General features: G+C 37.3%; 1 protein-coding gene across 1 annotated transcript in view; it reads right to left on the reverse strand.

Moving 5' to 3' along the window:
* The window catches only part of LOC127878752 (uncharacterized), a 60,001-nt gene that overhangs the window by 39,334 nt on the left and 1,074 nt on the right, over window positions 1–19,593 (reverse strand). The window contains exons 2-16 of the mRNA XM_052425279.1: window positions 16,120–16,202; window positions 15,770–15,888; window positions 15,055–15,281; window positions 12,595–12,686; window positions 11,743–12,209; window positions 9,859–10,032; window positions 9,353–9,562; window positions 6,660–6,875; window positions 5,735–5,977; window positions 5,167–5,288; window positions 4,440–4,586; window positions 3,659–3,841; window positions 2,795–2,968; window positions 688–762; window positions 466–528 (exon numbers count right to left, since the gene is read on the reverse strand). Coding sequence (XP_052281239.1) covers window positions 466–528; window positions 688–762; window positions 2,795–2,968; window positions 3,659–3,841; window positions 4,440–4,586; window positions 5,167–5,288; window positions 5,735–5,977; window positions 6,660–6,875; window positions 9,353–9,562; window positions 9,859–10,032; window positions 11,743–12,209; window positions 12,595–12,686; window positions 15,055–15,281; window positions 15,770–15,888; window positions 16,120–16,178 — 2,571 coding nt within the window. The 5' untranslated portion in view covers window positions 16,179–16,202. The remainder of the gene's footprint in view (window positions 1–465; window positions 529–687; window positions 763–2,794; window positions 2,969–3,658; window positions 3,842–4,439; window positions 4,587–5,166; window positions 5,289–5,734; window positions 5,978–6,659; window positions 6,876–9,352; window positions 9,563–9,858; window positions 10,033–11,742; window positions 12,210–12,594; window positions 12,687–15,054; window positions 15,282–15,769; window positions 15,889–16,119; window positions 16,203–19,593) is intronic.

Raw genomic sequence — 19,593 nt, forward strand, 5'->3', positions numbered from 1 at the left:
GAATTTTTATTTTTTTATTTTTAGAGGACACAGTGACCTTGATCTTTGACCTAGTAACCCCAAAATCGGTGTGGCATGTAGAACTCATCAAGGTGCATCTACATATGAAGTTTCAAAGTTGTAGGTGGAAGCACTTTGATTTTAGAGCCAATGTTAAGGTTTAAGCACGACACAGATGGCGGACTTCAGACGACACGAGCTGGTTATGACAATACCTCGGGTTTTCTCTGAAAAGCCAAGCTAAAAATTAACTGAAGATAATGCTCCCCCAAGCTGTTGTTTTTTTCAAATCGTAATTTTCAACTACCAGGCAGTTTTAAAGAAATTAGTACATGGTCATAAAAGAAATACAACGTTTCATCAAAGTATAATTTTCAACAAGATCCAGTTTTGCAGTTGTAAGGACCAAAAGTGAGACATTCTGATGAACAGACCGCGATAACTTTTATATATAAGTGTTCTTACCTCCATAATTGTTTTTTTGTTTGCATCTGTGAGGTCTTTCTTTTCCAATGCAGTTATCAGTTTCTGAAATTAACAAAAAAATGTTGAGATAAATACAAACAAAAGATCAACTATCTGGCAAAAGTATGGCTGGATTGCTAGCACTAATATCATTCCAAAATGTATATTTCAACATCTATTTTAACACATAATTGGTGAACATAATATCAAATCAATTTGCACCTTTTGTTGCTCTATCTGTTTCTCTAGCAAGTCCTGTTTATGTTTGGCCAATTCAAGCTTCTTCAATGCTGCCTCCTGAAGTGTACATGTAACACACAAATAATATCCAAAGAAACAATATCTTAACAGAAAGTAAGACAAATACATTCCTTAAGGAAACAGTTTTTTTTTATAGCAATGCATGTGAATCTTTAGAGAAATAAGTCAGACCTTGAACAAAGCCAGTAAAATGTATAATTTTTATAAAAGAATTACACAACACTGGCTCTTATGGCCAGTGAAAATGTTTTGCATAGTATATCATTTTATCTGATTGGCAAATTGAACATTGCGTTTTGGCCAATAATAACTAGAGCTTTTTCAAAGACGTGACAAATACCCCCACATGCCGCATTGACACAGAATATTTTGCATGTTGTCTTCACAAAAAACAGCGGACACCATGCTCAATGTTTTAAATGCACCAAGTGACCCCGTGACCTAGTTTTTGACCCGGCATGGCCCATGTTCGAACTTGACCTACACATCATCTAGATACAACTTCTGACCAAGTGTGGTGAAGTTCGGATGAAAACAACATGAATTAGAGAGTGGACACTTAATACGGACCGACCGACAGACAGACAGAATGACAGACAAGTTCACTCTTATATACCCCCCTAAACTTCGTTTGTGAGGGTATAATAAAAAGATTTCCATAACTCAGGGCCAGTAAAGGAGGGAGCACTTTTGTGGAGACTGTACTTACAAGAGAAAATGTAACAAGAGCTGTCTCCATAGGATGACATATGCCCCCAATAAAAGCTTTGATTGAAGTTATTGAAATGCACTAAGTGACCCCTTGACCTAGTTTTTGACCCGGCATGACCCATATTCTAACTTGACCTAGATATTGTCTAGATACAACTTCTGACCAAATTTGGTGAAGATCGGATGAAAACTACTTCAACTAGAGAGCGGACACCATACTAAATCCTTGAAATGCACTAAGTGACCCCGTGACCTAGTTTTTGACCTGGCATGACCCATATTCGAACTTGATCTACATATTGTCTTGATACAACTTCTGACCAAGCTTGGTAAAGATCAGATGAAAACTACTTCAATTAGAGAGCGGACACCATGCTAAATCCTTGACATGCACTAAGTGACCATGTGACCTAGTTTTTGACCCGGCATGACACATATTCAAACTTGACCTAGATATTCTCTAGATACAACTTCTGACCAAGTTTGGTAAAAGTCGGATGAAAACTATTTGAATTAGAGAGCGGACACGAAAAGTGTGACAGACTGACAGTACCTAGGTAAGAATGGGCAATTAATGTCGCATAATTTTTCAAATTTTGTTGCCCTTAATCATATGTGTAAAGATAAAATTTAGAGATCGATTCCAAAAAATGCCTATTCAAAAGCTAAAAAAAACTTTGATTAGACTCTTAATTTTGAAAAGGTATGTGTGTGAAGCTGGGTGGGACACTGGTCCTGTATATAATATTGAATTCCTAGAACTTAAATAAATGAATTTAAGTCAATACCATATCTTAGCCATTTAAGGACCCCTCCCCCAAAAAACAAACACAAACAAACCTTAGGGCCATGATTTTCAGCATACTGGAACCATTTTTCAACTAGGTCAAGATATCATTAGAACAAATGTTCTACAAACATTTACTAAAAATTGGTCTACAAATGGTAGCACCATCATTGCTGTGTGCTCAGGTGATCTAAATACACATCAGACTTGAATTGGAGCATAATAAATGAAGAGATAAGAACTACGGACACCTTAATTCGGTGCATGTTCATTTAGTTATCTATGATTTGCCTTTTATGCATTATTGATATAAAAGACCAACAATTTTTATTTAATCCTTTGCATGCTGGGAAATTTGTCGTCTGCTAAAATGTCGTCTGCTGAATTTCTAAAATTAGCATTTTCTTCGATTTTTTCAAAGAATTTTATCAGAATATCAAACAGTTTGGATCCTGATGAGACGTCACGTTCTGTGGCGTCTCATCTGGATCCAAACTGTTTGCAAAGGCCTTCAAAATTCGGTTCCCGCACTGAAAGGGTTAAAGAATCATAACAACAATTTAAGCCCACTGTTTTCATGGCCTCAATCTGTTTGACCTTCTCCATGCGAGACACAAAGTTGGCTGCCCCCACCGCGGTAGGACTCACAAACCCCTGGGAGGCCACAGGTTTAGCCTTTAGAGCGGCAGGCACGTACGGGGTCTGCTTGGCCACTGTACCAACTGAGGACGTGTACACTGCATCCTGTTGGGTACAGAAGAAACTTCATACATACGTGAAAGTACAGACCTTTGGTAATGCTAAAATCCGAATTAGTAGATATTGGACAAACATTTTCACTAAGTTGAGTTTTAAAATAAAATCTTGTTTAATTTTCCTCACACAATAGAGCAAAAAACATTGTGAATGATGATAGGGAAACTTTACAAATACAGAATGGACAATTTTCACCAATTAGAATAGCAAATCTGCAGTGGTTATGTGAACTATATAACTATTATCCAACAACAGTAAATTTGTTAAGACTATATTAAAATGCAACAGTATTCATGTGTTCAGCTCTCGGACTTTACAACAGACTGTTGCACTTTTTTTTTCATTTTAATAATAAAAAAAACAAGATATATGTTTGTCAGAAACACTATGTCCCCTACTGCGCCGCTTTGAAGCTATATATTTGACCTTTGACCTTGAAGGATGACCTTGACCTTTCACCACTCAACATGGGCAGCTCCATGAGATACACATGCATGCCAAATATGAAGTTGCTATCTTCATTATACAAAAGTTATGGCAAAATGTTAAAGTTGGAGCAAACAAACAAACAAACAAACAAACCAACCAACCAACCAACAGACAGGGCTCAAACAATATGTCCCCCACTAAAGTGGTGGGGGACATTGTGTTTATTTTGTTTTAGTCAAGTTAACCTACATTTTCCAGTTTTGTATCAGTCTCCGCGCCGTGTGCTGCAGGATCTGGCGTGGATTTCTTGGTGAGATTGTTGTTGAGGGACATCTTGGAGGGCGGGGGTATCACAACGTGCCGCTTCATCTCCCCCACTGGCTCCTCCCCACTGCCACTGGACACACTCGTGGTAGACACTGGGGACTGTTCCTGTAAAACAATGTTCAATATCATATCTTTAAATGACATTTACAAAACAAGACTATTGACAAGCAATATAAGTCCCCTACCGGCTCCACCATTGTCAGAAATTCCAGATTTTTTTTATATTTGTTGCCATAGCAACCAGAATTTTTGACGTAGGAACAAAATGAAATGACATGCATAATGTCCATATTGCCATCTATCCATGTTTCAAGTTTCATGAAAAAATATTAAGAACTTTAAAAGTTATCGCAGGATCCACAAAACCACCATTTTCAGCAGTATTTCTCGTCTATTTGTTGCTATAGCAACCAGATTTTTTGACGCAGGATCCAGAAATGTGTGACGGACAGACTGACAGACTAACAGACAGACAGAGCGCAAACCATAAGTCCCCTCCGGTGAAACCGGTAGGGGACTAATAACACCAAATAGAGAGGCACTTAGCTATAGTTCCACACTATGGAATACAGCTAACTCAACATTTCTGATAACATAGAAAACCATGTTTTGTTTAAATGCAATTAAGTAAAACTTCATTTACTACGCCATAAAACGACTTACTACAAATCATGTCCCTTTAGTCATGACTGATTTACGTTACCTGACTAGAATTGTCTTTCTTCTGGTGCCAGAACACCTTGATGAATCTGTTGTTGAACACGGGTTCGCTGCACTTGTAGCAGGCCAGAGCCTCCACGTTGTTGCTATAGGAGACCAAGGCAGCTTCAGGGTCGCCCTCAAACATCACCTGTAACAGAATACATTGTATTACCAGGCAACTACTGAAATTGTAAAACCAGACAGTACATCATGAATATTCTAAAAATATTGAAAATGCATGGCCCTCCAAATCAATGCTTTTTTATGTTAGTGCAACAAATTTTGTGTACAATACACATTAAGAACAAGAGAGGTGTTTATCAGAAACATATTGCCCCCTATTGCGCCGCTTTGAAATAAAATTTCAATATATCATTTCACAGGTTTAGAAATTATCTTCCTTTTAAAGCTTATTACTTCCCTTGGATTGTATTTTATGACTTGACCTTGAAGGATGACCTTGACCTTTTACCACTCAAAATGTGCAGCTTCATGAGATACACATGCATGCCAAATATAAAGTTGCTATCTTCAATATTGCAAAAGTTATGACCAATGTTTAAGTTTTTGGATGGACACACAGACTGACAGACAGACGGACAGTTCAACTGCTATATGCCACCCTTGCCAATATTAAAGAATCTGGGTTAGCTATTTAATGATGACCATTTTTTAAATGGATCCTGTCAGCACTCATGGTCTAAAAGCCACTGATCAACTTAACATACCTGTATATTGGTGAGAGTTCCAAATCTTGCAAAATGCTCATTGAGCTTAGCAATATTGTTGAACTCCTTTGGTATCTTTCGCACTTCTAGTGTACAGTTTGTCTGGTCTGGCCGGCGATAACCTGAAACATGGCATGGCTTAAAAGTTGATCTTTATATAACATCTTATACAGTAAATTGGTCTTCACATCACACCTTAGCAGTTTTACCAACAATTTCAAATGGAGGTAACTATGTAATACGCTACAAGAAAATAATTTCATAGCTGTCTTTGTACATATTTTTTTTATATTGAATACATCATTACTATATACAATTACAATTCAAACTAAAATATTCATAATGCTCAAATCCAAGATTTAACGTCACAAACTCTCCCTATTTCAGGATTGTTCATACTTACTTTTTCCAATTTGGCCTGTTCCGGTACTTAATCCAATAAGGCAAAAAAAATAAATATCCCTGTATTCTGAAATTTATACATTTTGTGTTTCTGGTTATAATTGTATCTAAGCATATTTATACTCGAAATAAAAGTTACAAAAGAAAGACCAAAGTTTCATCTCACCTCCAACCCTATTGAAGTCAAATGGCTTCCTCGGTCCTGGAAATCGCTGGTACGGATGAAATCGGTTTTGCTGGGTGAAGCCAGCGTGTGACTGCATGACCCCAGGGGCTGGGAGGGCAAGGGGTGGGGCCGTGATGCCAGGGGGATGGGGCTGGGCGGAGCTAACAATCTGCAGGGGCTCCTCCTTAGGGGCAATCACAGTCCTTGTAGAAGAGCTGGGTACCTCCTCTTCCTCCTCCTCTTCTGTCAATGTTAAGGAAGAAATTGGTTTTAATTGTAACACCATTTAAACAGTATTTCGGTGCTTATGTACTGTCATTTAATTGACTGTTCGGCATTAATTTATATGGTTCCAAAATTTGAATTCCAATGGGAGCGCATCCATGAACATTCAATCAACTGTAATCCACACAAGAGCTGTCTCCATAGGATGACATATGCCCCCGCTAAACGATTTGATAGAAGTTATGAGCATTTTTTGAAACCTAAACGCATTTTTCGAAACCTAAACGCGAACCCTAAGTTCAAGGGTAAGGTCAAAGGGGTCAAAATTTGTGTGCGTATGAAAAGGTCTTGTCCATATACACATGCATACCAAATATGAATGTTACATCTGTAGCGACTTAGAAGTTATGAGCATTTTGCGAAACCTAAGCGCAAAGTGTGACTGACAGACGGACAGTGTGATCACTATATGTCCTCCTTCGGGGGCATAAAAAGTGTCTGACAAACATTTTGCATTATAAAAATACAATTTAGTGAGTAAAACATTTCTTTGGAACATCATTCTTGTAAATTTAAAATACAATTCTTCACAAGGTTTGATGTAAAGCCATAATTACAATGAAATAAGTGCATAAATTAAATGCTCCTAAAATGTCACAAATAGATAAAATGATGACATGCAAATGCAACGTGCTGATACCTTTGACCTCTCGTTTCACAGTGAGATTAATGAGTTCCCTGTTGCCCAGTCGAGCATGGACTGGTAGTCGCTGCTGTTCGTCGGTACGCTGGATAGGTGGGGGTGGCATGTTCTTCATGAACGGGGGGATAACGTCTGGGGCCCCGGGCCAGTACGGAGGGGGGACAGGGCGGGAGATGGCAGGGGCTTCTGGATTATAGGGCTCTTGATAGAAATCTAGCACAAGAAAGTAACACAATAAATAAGTAACAGGACGTTATCAGCTATGAGTTACAGTAGGTTAATATGAGTATCTGATTTATCAAACAGCATAGGTCATTATCAGTTGTTACACAAACATAATTTCCAGTTATGAAAAGAAGCGTGAGCAATAATCAAAGAATAAACTTATTTTGAACACTGATATCATAAAAAGTTGCATGATTAGAAAAATTGCTAATTGAAAAATGAATAAGTACATGTACAGGCAAGAAATAATTTGATTTAGACACCAAGCAACTCAATAAATAAACACAAAATACAAATTCAATTCAGAAAGCAATGAAAACTAGTTTTCACCTTTTAAAAATATAATCTTGTTTACCAATTAATAGTATTGTTAATTATATAACCTTAAAACAAGAGATGTGTTTGTCAGAAACACAATGTCCCCATACTGCGCCGCTTTTAAGCCAAATATTTGACCTTTGACCTTGAAGAATGACCTTGACCTTTCACCACTCAAAATGTGCAGCACTATGAGATACACATGCATGCCAAATATCAAGTTGCTATCTTCAATATTGCAAAATTGTATATTAAATGAGCGATTTTGACCCATATATTTGACCTTTGCCCTTGAAGGATGACCTTGACCTTTCACCACTCAAAATGTGCAGCTCCATGATACACATGCATGCCAAATATCAAGTTGCTATCTTCAATATTGCAAAAGTTATGTCAAATGTTAAAGTTTGACGCAAACAAACAAAACATTACAAACCAACAGACAGGGCAAAAACAATATGTCCCCCACTTCAGTGGTGGGGGAACATAAAAACAAGAATTCCGATGGCCTTAAGGCACTCACGTGAGACCACAAGGACCTAATTTGTTCTAAGAAGGTAGTGCTCTCATGGTTTCTTATTGTTCTCAGCAAGTTCCACTATGAGTCTGAAAGAAGTGCGACTTTTAGAGTGTAAAAATTGTTTAACTACAGCCACATAACCATAATTGAACGCACCATGGCGTCATGTTTTTCAATAGCAAGGAAACACATATCAATCTTCCGAGAATCATTAGAACAAATGTTCAAAGGAAATTTCATGAAGATTGAACAATTAACATGGTCTCTGATGTGTTTTCCAAAGCCTTTCCCATTGCTTGACCTCACGACCTAGTTTGCTGATCCTGCATACACCAGTTTCAAACTCACCCGACATATCTTTGGGACAAATAACCTCACCAAGTTTCACGAAGATTGGGGAATAAATATGCCACCCTAGGTGATCACAAGTTTTTCTTTTATTTTACCAAGGTTTTTATACCACATGACCCACTTTCAAATGGCTGAGATAGCACTGAGATAAATGTTTTGACCTATTTTAAAGAAAATTTGATGGAATGACCAAGTTTTTGATTCCATGTCGCAAGTTACAAGCTCTGATATAATTGGAACAGATGTTCTGACCAAATTTCATACAGCCAATACATGTGGCCTCTAGAGTGTTCACAAGGCAAATGTTGATGTTGCAAAATGAACAACGGTAAAAGGTGATCACAAAAGCTCACCATTAGCACAACACTATGAGCATGAGTCTCAGGTGATCAAAAAATAAAACAACAATAGAAACAAGAGCTTGTCATAGTAGTGCCTAATCCCCGCCTAAATGTGTTTGCTTGTATGACAACATTTGTTTAAGAGAGTAGAATAATATTTGTAAAACATGGCAGCTGTGTCATCTACATGAGTATTTATATTTCAAGGATCAATTAGTTATATAGTGTTGGAATTATGCTGTAGATTTCTAGTTTCAAGTAAATCCCTAAAGTAGAGTTAGAGTTATGCTCCAAACAAAAATTTACCTTGAAATTAACTAAAGGGAGATAATTAAAAAACTAAGGTAGATAGAGTTATGGTTCTTAGTTACTGCAATTCTCCAACTTACCATCTGCTTATAATTCAAGTTTCAAGTAAATCATGCTCCGGACAAAAAATTACTTTGATATTGAATAAAGGGAGATAATTAAAAAACTAAGGTAGGTAGAGTTATGGTTCTTAGTCACTGCACTTCTCCTACTTTCCATCTGTTTATATTTAAAGTTTCAAGTAAATCCCTTCAGTAGTATTAGAGTTATGCTCCCGACAAAAATGTACTTTGAAATTATATAAAAGGGGAAATAATTAAAAAACTAAGGTAGATAAAGTTATGGTTCTTGGTCACTGCACTTCTCCTAGTTGCCATTTGTTTATATTTCAAGTTTCAAGTAAATCTCTTCAGTAGATTTAGAGTTATGCTCCGGACAAAAATTTACTTTGAAATTATATAAAAGGGGAGAATATTAAAAAACTAAGGTAGATAGAGTTAGATTTGGAGTTATGCTCAGGACAAAGTTTCGGACGGAAAGACGAACGCACAGACAGACAGGACCAATTACCGTATCCCCTCCGATTTTCTTTGGGCGGGGATAATTATGAACTTGAAGCCACCTACCAGGCCTGACATGTATATGCGGTACTGGAGGTCTGTTAGTAAAGAAGCCCGGGGGTGGGAGTCCCACGTTGATGTGGCCCGGGGGAGGAGGTGGGCCCCCCATCATGGGTGGAGGACCGGGGGGCGGGTACTGAGCAACGCTCTCCACAATCACTGGATCTGAACCATGGTCAAATGGACACAGGTCACCGCGGACACAGAACCCCTTCTCTGTAATGAGGAAGGTAGCATAACGATGCGATAAGCATCCATACTGGTACTATCTTTGAAAATGCTCTGAATTATTGTAAAAAATTGTGTTTACAATTTATGGGTACTTAGTTACGCTGTATTCAGCAATATATAGTTACAACTTCCGGAAGCAAACTTTCAAAGCATTAATAATTTGCCCTTTTTTGTAAAAAAAAATACACAAATTATAATTTTCAGGACCCTTGAGATATCATCCTGGCAAACAAACATATTGAGACACAAATGGCTGATATCACAACCACCATCACTATTACCGTCATAGTCTCTGCAGCGGGTTAGACCCTTGGCCAATGGTTCCCCATACCGAGCTGTACCGTGCGATACCACCGAGATAGAGCTCTGAGGATCAGGGGGACCCGCTGCACTGTCCAGCAAACCATTCTCCTGTGTGGGGGTAGGACCTCTGCTGTCAGCACTCTGTCGACGCACTGTACCACATAAAAATCACTGATTAGTAGTTTTACAGACATATGGACGTTTCTCATAAGTAGGACCTCTGCTGTCAGCTCTCTGTAGATGCACTGTACCACATAGAAATCACTGATAAGTAGTTTTACAGACATATGGAAGTTTCTAATAAGTAGGACCTCTGCTGTCAGCACTCTGTCGCAAACTGTACCAAATAGAATCATTGATCAGTAGTTTGACAGACACATGGAAGTTTCTAATAATGAATTCTAAAGTTTTTTGAAAGAATTATAATTAGAGGAAAGACGTTTGTCAGTCTTGGACGTAACCCACTCGACCGAGTCGATTGATTTTTGCGTCGGTCGAGTGAAAATTCCAAGCCGGTAGCCCGATCGGTCGAGTGCTTTTTTGTGTCCGAACCTAATAACTATCCAAAAAAGCTTCATGTAGACGCTTATGAATAACTGCATCGATTATTTCCGTTGAGCACTCATTGATTAGACGCTTACCAAACAGTGTTGTAAGTCGATCTCGCGAGACGCTTTATCTATTATTATTAGTGGGTGGAGAACTCGCTGCGATTAAGTTATTTTAATGTCTTTTCTTCGTTTTTTTGAGGGCGCAATGCACAAACATCAACCCCGAAATGAGAATGAAGTTAGCAAAAAACAAATTAACAGTCAAGGAAACAAAAATTCCAACTGTAATGGAAAAATTATCAGTCTTGTCTTCGTTTTGATGTCTCCAACGAGTCCAAGTATTAAGGAATTTGATTCTGAGCCTGCATTGCTTACTGGCTGGTAAGAGCATTTCGTACATTATGGGAAAAAACATGCAACTAAATATCATGCATTAACTTACAATTATAGTTTTAACAGATAAAGTCTGTATGTCGAGGAACAAATACTGACAGTAAATTTAAATGTGTACCATACTGTATTTGAGATGCTGGTACAGTCGGCGACAAACCAGATAAGGCTTAGGCAATGGTACTACTGCTACAAATGTCGTTTAAGATTAAAAAGACTCAGAAGTTGCGGCAGAAAAGTTGCCGTCTTGTTCTTCTAATGCACAGGTAATGGTATTGTTGTTAGTTTGACAGTGCATGTACTTTATTCAAATATTTGTGTGGAACATTTGTATCATGTTATAACATTATTTTTTTCAGGCCGCCTTTAAGAGCATACCTGACATGTCAGACCTGGATGTTGGTGATTCAGACAATGTCCATGATGGAATGGAGATGTCTAGAGACCTTGTGTTAAATTTTTTGCCAATCAACAACTATGAATAAAAACATAATCAAGTGTTTATTTGTTTAATCTTCATTGTTCTATGTTTCTTAAATACAAACATAGCTACAAATGTAACAGAATTATAATTTTAATTCCGGCTAGTTAAAATTGATTCGGGCTAGTGATATTTCCAAGCTGGTAGCCCGACCGGGCTAGTGCCTAAAAAAAATTAATGCCAAGACTGGTTTAATTTAGGTTATAACACACCGATCATAATACGAAGAACAGAAAAAATTTCATTTTGCTTGCTAATGTTACAGGTATAATTCCAAAAATGAATCAGCACATTTTTCATTTCTAATTATATACTATAATCTTTTTCTTTCACATTAAAAATTGTTTCGCCAGAAAGAGTGATGTTAAGACGTATCTCACTGACTGATATCTTTTCTTACATCACTACTTTGGTGTTAAACATAATAAAATCATTGTAACCTTTTCTGAGTGGTGAAACTGATCTAGACCGTCTCGGTGAAGCAGAAAGACTTCTGCCCGGTGACCGAACTCTTGGTGACCGTGACCGGAATCTTGGAGACACAGAATGCCGGAGAGGGGAACGACCTCGTGGTGACCTCGCACGTCTTGGTGACCGTGACCTGAATCTTCCACCTGGTGACCTTGACCTAGATTTAAATCTGCCTCCAGGTGACCGAGACCTACTTCTGGACAACCTTGGTGACCTTCTAGGGGAGCGAGACCAGCTGCGTGACCTCGATCTACCCCTCCCTCGACCCCTGGGCAGAGGGCTGCGACTAGAACGTCTTATTGGTCTATAGGGGGACCTTCTCCTGTATGGCGAACGTGGCCTTGGGCCTCTGTTTTGGGGGCCTCTGGGGCTTGTTGATCGCCGGCGTGGCTGGTAGGCTCTACTGTAACCCAGTCGCCTTTCATCAAATTTACGCCTGGAAAACAAAAACACAGTCACAGACACTTGATAATGTAGCTGAAAATCTACAGAAATTTTGATTTTGAAGTTACTTACATATTATGATATATTTTTGATAACTTTTGTTAAGAACAATGGATGAGTAAATGATGTACATTTGCTCTTGACATTGTGATTAACACATGATATCAGAAGATTTTTAAACTTAAATTAAAAAAAAAAATGACCACATATTTTGTTAACCATTACAAATCCCAAATGTTGATAAACAAATGGTACATGTCATAATCTCTTGAAACCGTCAAAAAGCACATTAAGAGATCTCCACCACACACATTTTAATTTTTTGAATTACGAAGTATTTCTATAACCAGCATAACAATATTATGTGTTGTACATACTCTCTTGACTGTGAGCCTCTTGGCGACAATGACCTACTCCTTGAGCGTGATCTGCGCCTTTTCTCACCAATTGGGAAAGCTTCTTTAAGTTCCTGGTAAGAATGACATATTTATGTTTACCAATGAATCAATAAACAGGAAGATATGCTACATAATATAACAGACTTTTAAGTAAATATCTATATGCAATCTGATATATGCAAATATCTGGTGTCCAACAGATAGCAAGATTATTTCTAACAAGAGATGTGTTCGTCAGAATTACAATGCTCCTATTGCGCCGCTTTGATTTTTTTTGACCTTTGACCTTGAAGGATGACCTTGACCTTGAACTTCCACCACTCAAAATTTGCAGCTTCATGAGAAAGCCGCTTTGAAAAAAACAAGGGCTGTTTATAAAACATGCATGCCCCCCATATGGGCTGTCAGTTGTAGTGGCAGCCATTGTGTGAATACGTTTTTTGTTACTTTGACCTTGACCTTTAACCTAGTGACCTGAAAATTAATAGGGGTCATCTGCCAGTCATGATTAATGTACGTTTGAAGTTTCATGATCCTAGGCGTAAGCATTCTTGAGTTATCATTCGGAAACCATTTTACACTGTCACTGTCACAGTGACCTTTGACCTAGTGATCTGAAAATCAAATGGGGTCATCTGCCAGTCATTATCAATGTACCTATGAAGTTTCATGATTCTAGGCCTAAGCATTCTTGAGTTATCATCTGGAAACCATTTTACTGTTTTGAGTCACTGTGACCTTGACCTTTGACCTAGTAACCAGAAAATCAATAGGGATCATCTGCCAGTCATATTCTATGTTCCTATGAAGTTTCATGATCCTAGGCGTAAGCATTCTTGAGTTTTCATCCGGATATCATTTGATAGAAGTTATAGCATTTTTCAAAACCTAAACGCAGATTTCTAAACCTCAACGCAGACCCCAAGTTCAAGGTCACAGGGGTCAAAATGTTTGTGCGTATGGAAAGGCCTTGTCCATATACACATGCATACCAAATATAAAGGTTATATCTCAAGGGACATAGAAGTTATGAGCATTTTTCGAAACTTTAACGCAGATTTTGAAACCTAAACGCAGACCCTAAGTTCAAGGTCACAGGAGTCAAAATTTGTGTGTGTATGGAAAGGCCTTGTCCATATACACATGCATACTAAATATGAAGGCTTCATCTCAAGGAACATAGAAGATATGAGCATTTTTCGAAACCTAAACGCAGATTTTGAAACCTGAACGCAGACCCTAAGTTCAAGTTCAAGGTCACAGGGGTCAAAATTTTTGTGCGTATGGAAAGGCCTTGTCCATATACACATGCATACCAAATATGAAGGCTTTATATCAAGGGACATAGAAGTTATGAGCATTTTTCAAAACCTAAACACAAAGTCTGACGGAAAGACGGACAGTCCGATCTTCGAAAGGGGGCATTTTTTTTTTGACCTTTGACCTTGAAGGATGACCTTGACTTTGAACTTCCACCACTCAAAATGTGCAGCTTCATGAGAATGCCGTTTGAATTCTTTTTTTGGACCTTGAAGGATGACCTCGACTTTCCACCACTCAAAATGTGCAGCTTCATGAGATACACATGCATGCCAAAAATCAAGTTGCAATCTTCAATATTGAAACAGTTATGGCCAATGTTAAAGTTTTCGGACGGACAGACGGCATATATTTGACATGTGACCTTGAAGGATGATCTTGACCTTTGACCACTCAAAATGTTCAGCTCCATGAGATACACATGCATGCCAAATATCAAGTTGCTATCGTCAATAGTGAAAAAGTTATGGCCAATTTTAAAGTTTTTGGACGGACGGACAGACGCCATATATTAGACATTTGACCTTGAATGATGACCTTGACCTTCACCTTTCACCACTCAAAATGTGCTGCTGCAAGAGATGCACATGCATGCCAATTATCAAGTTGCTATCTTCAATATTGAAAAAGTTATGGCCAATGTTAAAAGTTTTCGGACGGACAGACGCCATATATTTGACATTTGACCTTGAAAGATGACCTTGAACTTCACCTTTAACCACTCAAACTGTTCAGCTCCATGAGATACACATGCATGCCAAATATCAAGTTGCTATCTTCAATAGTGAAAAAGTTATGGCCAACGTTAAAGTTTTTTCCGGACGGACGGACAGACTGACATACACACATACTGACATACTGTCCGACGGACAGTTCAACTGCTATATGCCACCCTACTGGGGGCATAAAAATACCTGTCAAACAAAGTTTTCTTTTTTTTCTTGTTTTGATAATAATAATGGCATCACATACACCATTCTGACAATCTAATCATGTTATTTTATTCCATTTATTTATTAAGTCTTTATTTCACTAGGCACATAACATAAACAACAACAAAAACCAGCATAACTCAGGCCCCCTAAAAGGATGCAAGCGGTCACAACACCTACACCGTACCTCATCCTGCCGGACGATCTCAGACTTGGACGTAGACGACACCTGGTGCTCGGAAGTTGGGAGCCCTGAGTCTGGAAGTTCAGCCCGGCCGGTAATCTCAGGAGTCGCCACATGGTCTGGGTCAGTGGGACTGATCTCGTCCTGGGTTGGGGTCGTCTCAGTGGCAATGGGAATGTAGGACTTACTGTCAAGCACTTCAAACAAGCTCTCCACAAAGTTCTCTGTGTCTGTTTTAAAGAACCAGGACCCATATTATCAAAAACCAACAACTGATTTTGGTTTTACTAAATTCTAAAACAATGAAGATTTATTCTAAGAGCTTAATCAGTACCATTCTTGAAATAAAGACTTTTAATTAAAAAAATACAAACATACACTAGATTAATAGCATCTCTTGAAACTAAGCAGTCTGTTGAGCATGTTTGTTGCCATAAAATGATACAAGCATAGAAGGTAATTTTTAGTTTTATTAGGCAGAAGCGTTTTCCAGAAATTGCCTAAGAGTTTAGAGGTAACTATCTTGAATGTTGAACATAGAAGGTTACAATATCCAAATCTGGACAGTAATTGGGAAACCAAACAGTCATAAATAGACAATATAGCACTTTTAATACCACTATTAAAGTTAGTATAATAATAGACATACAGTTACAATTATTCATTTTCCTGTTTGTTTTGTAAGATCAAAACTGTAACCACAAATTCATGGACTTACTTGTTTGTAAAAAGACTTCCAACTGTCCCAGGCAGCAATCCTTGAGTTCATCGCGAGGTTTATCCTTCTTAACAAGAGCTACCACATACTTGGCAAGGGCACCTGGATCAGCCTCGCATCTACAACGAGAAACATTTAGTACACTCATTCAGATTGATGATATCCACCTTATACTAAACAATAATTTTGAAATGCAGGAACATTTGCAAAGACAATTATGCAATTGTACAGCTGTTATGGTAACATAGTATTTGCAATTCAGGTTAAATCAACTCTAAACTCTAAGGAAATGACTTATTCCAAATATGTTGTCCCCAGTTGGTGAACTTGGTATGATAAAAAGTACTTACATTGGTGCCAATGAGTTGGTGAGCCATTCTTTGAGTTTCTCAATTTCTTCTATGATCATTTTTTGTTGTATTTTGTTAGCAGTCTGAAAGTAAATAGTTATAAATGAAAATCTCTGATTCTGGTGTATTAAAGAGACCTTTTCAAAGATTTTGGCATGTATTAAAGTCTGTCATATAATGTTTTATATTGATACATTTAAACATTGGATCTAAAAAGCTCCCGTAAAAATTTAAAGTAAAATTAAAGAAAGAAAAAAATAACCCTCAACTGGGCTTGAACCACTAACCCTGAATTAAAAGTCTAACGCTAAGACCACTGGGTCATCGGTGCTCATACAATGAGTAATACTTTATACTTTATATAAGTATTCCTGGTAGTGTCACAAAATATAATGACAAGTCAACAACAGAACTCTCCAAGTTATTCAATGGTTTCGCGTTGCAACGCTTTATAATTTTAATGTTTTTAATTCGTCAAAAGATGCCTATAATAATAATGGATATTTTAGAGCATGTGAAATTTTCAGTATTACTGTTTCCTTAAAAATATCATAACTAAAATGACAATTTGCAAATCTAAAACATTTTTTTTAATTTAGTCAATTAACCAAAACATGAAAAGGTCCCTTTAAAATATTAAATACCTATAAAAGTAGCCTTACATAGAAACATGATGACATACACAATTATTTAATGCTAAGTGATAAAACATTGAAAGGTATTTGAGAAATAATTTCTAATATCATTTCTCACTAGAGACTTGTATCTCGACTATATACATTTTATTAGACTTTGAATGCCTTGTCACATTCATCACAGTAAATCTTCAAACAGAAGTTAGGCGTCAGTAGCAGTAAATTATTATTACTATTAATACTCACAAAAACTAATACTATATTATAGTATACATAATTAGCTGAACCTAAATCAGCCTGCAAATCCCTAGTCCATATAAACGTACTCCCAGAGCCTTTGATAATTTTTTCTATGGCGGCTCTGGGAGTCCATATGCACCCCTTCATAAACACAATCACAGTTTTGCGCACAGATTTTGTGTGCATCCCTAAACAGATGTTGATCGTTACCAATTAAGGAAAGCGAAGAATACACTTTACATGCAACCTAAAAAACATGACGATAATTCAACACACTATTCTTGTGGACATTTTCATTTTGAAATTTCGAACAGTGTAAATATTCGACAACTGTTGACATCGTTATCGACTTAAGGGTAAATAAAATATCATGATGTGCTAAAGATTGGTGTACTGCAACCTAACTGATAGCGACACTTTTTTCGGCAACATTACAACAGTTCCCAATATGGTGGATAAAGCGTAAAAAGAATAATAATGTTAATAAAAAGCAAATATTTTCCAGGGTTTTCCACAGGCCATTTAACGATCCCTAGCCGGATCGCTTGAATTTCGATATCAGAGTCCCAGGGGCGCTTGAAATTTTCCGATCAGTGTATTTTTCAGTAAAAGAAAGTGGAGATTGTAAAAAAAAAATCAAGGTTTCTCTATCAATGTTTCAATATTCCCTGTTTTAAAAGAGCACTCGGTACCTACTTTCACAAATAATCGCCATAAACACCACATGGGGTAATGGATAATCCACTGATAATCCACTGATACGCGCATATCAATTATTCTAGCCACATTACACAGTCATTTAAATGCTGACAAGGATGTATCAGGTAACTTTCCAGTCGTCAAACTGTGATGTACATCGTCCAATCGGTTACGCGAATGCTTATGAGGGCGTGGTTAACTATCAACTATTATTATTGCTTGACGTCGGGCACAAAGTAAGAGCTTATCGCAGCTTGATTAGCAAGAAGTTGTACCATTTACGCAATATAAAACCGGTAACTAGAACAGTACATTAAAGACGGTTTCGGGCATCATCATCACACCTTTTTACTGTAAACAAGTGTTACATATGACTCATAATTAATACGAGAAATTAATTGCAAGTGGTAAACAATTAATTACTTATAGCGAGTAAGTTGTGCATATAACTCCCGGTTACAATTATGCGATAACAATTTAATTCCAGTACATGTATATTTCATCATGTCCATTTATAGAACTGATTCACCTCGTTTTTCTGACATTTATTCGACACGTAATGCGCTTTAACAAATTTTCGTTGAATTAATTACGCACACTTGTAAATGTTTCGTCCGATAATCAATACTTAGAAGACTGATGATGGCAACCGGCCGTAATCCTTGTGGACAACCTGAATTTCATGCATAATTCCGTCAAAACATTTTTTTGACTCGTAAAGTGTTTAAACAAATTATCGTTGAATTCATAACGCAACTGTTAATATTTGTTGAAATCTCAAATGGGAATAATTTGTAATCCGAAACCCATTCCCGTAAGTCCATGTTAACGCGTTTTTAATCCGAAACACACTTCCGAATGTAAATGTTACCACAACGTTAAAATATTCTTGCTTTAAATAAGCAGTGCACATGATTTATTTTGTGTTGAATCTTTTTCTCAATTAAAAAGATCACGAAAATTATGCAGCATGTACAACGTCGCGTCATTTGCATATAAAGCTTGCGTGTATTGTTTTAACAAGCACACAACATATCAGGGGATTGACGCATGTTCAGAGGCAATATTTCATCAAATCTATAAATAGTCACTTAAAATTTATTTGATACTATAGAATATGGCAATGTTTGTGTTAAAGAAATAATTGAGAGCTTTTATCGTAAATATTTACCAGAAAGTGATTTATAAAAACAGGATAAACGGGCTTATCGGGTAATTAATAGAAACTTGAATAGTAGTAAGTATACAGTAATAGAGTCGGGTTGAAACGGATGTATTGGGGAATCGTTCGAGTCGGGATTTTACTATCTGTACTGGAAAGTGTTAAAACAATCAAACAATATAAAAAATTATATATTTTTAAATGACTGGGGGATTTTCTTGAAGAGTCATAGCGCACCAAATGACGTCTTTTGAAGCTGTTTTTCTTTGAGTTATAACGCACCACAGAACGTGAATTGACACTTTAATTTTTTTTTTAAATCAACATCGAGAGGGGACACCCGTCCCGAACCACCCCTATCAGCCCCAGGGCGCCTGACAAAAATCCTGTGGAAAGCACTGTATTAAGTTTGTGCTTTAGACAGGTAAACGTTTAGCTAAAGAAACTTCAGCGTACAGTTTATATAGTATTGACATACCTGTACGCTGAAGCCAACCCCGTATCGAAAGTCAACCAGAGTCAAAACATATTAATGTCACGATATAAATCAAAGAAAGCTCATTTTCTTGGATACATTTCTACATATATTGGTGAATGAATATAAATAACTGCATCGGGGAATAGTTTAAGGTTCAAATGTTTCAAAGGCATCTTACAATAGACTAAAATAACTCATCAGTCTAAAATTCACAATTTTGACACCATTGTCGCTTTGTCATGTGACTAGTTTTCATTTGG

The sequence above is a fragment of the Dreissena polymorpha genome, chromosome 4, assembly GCF_020536995.1.
Source record: "Dreissena polymorpha isolate Duluth1 chromosome 4, UMN_Dpol_1.0, whole genome shotgun sequence".
In the NCBI taxonomy this organism is placed as follows: domain Eukaryota; kingdom Metazoa; phylum Mollusca; class Bivalvia; order Myida; family Dreissenidae; genus Dreissena; species Dreissena polymorpha.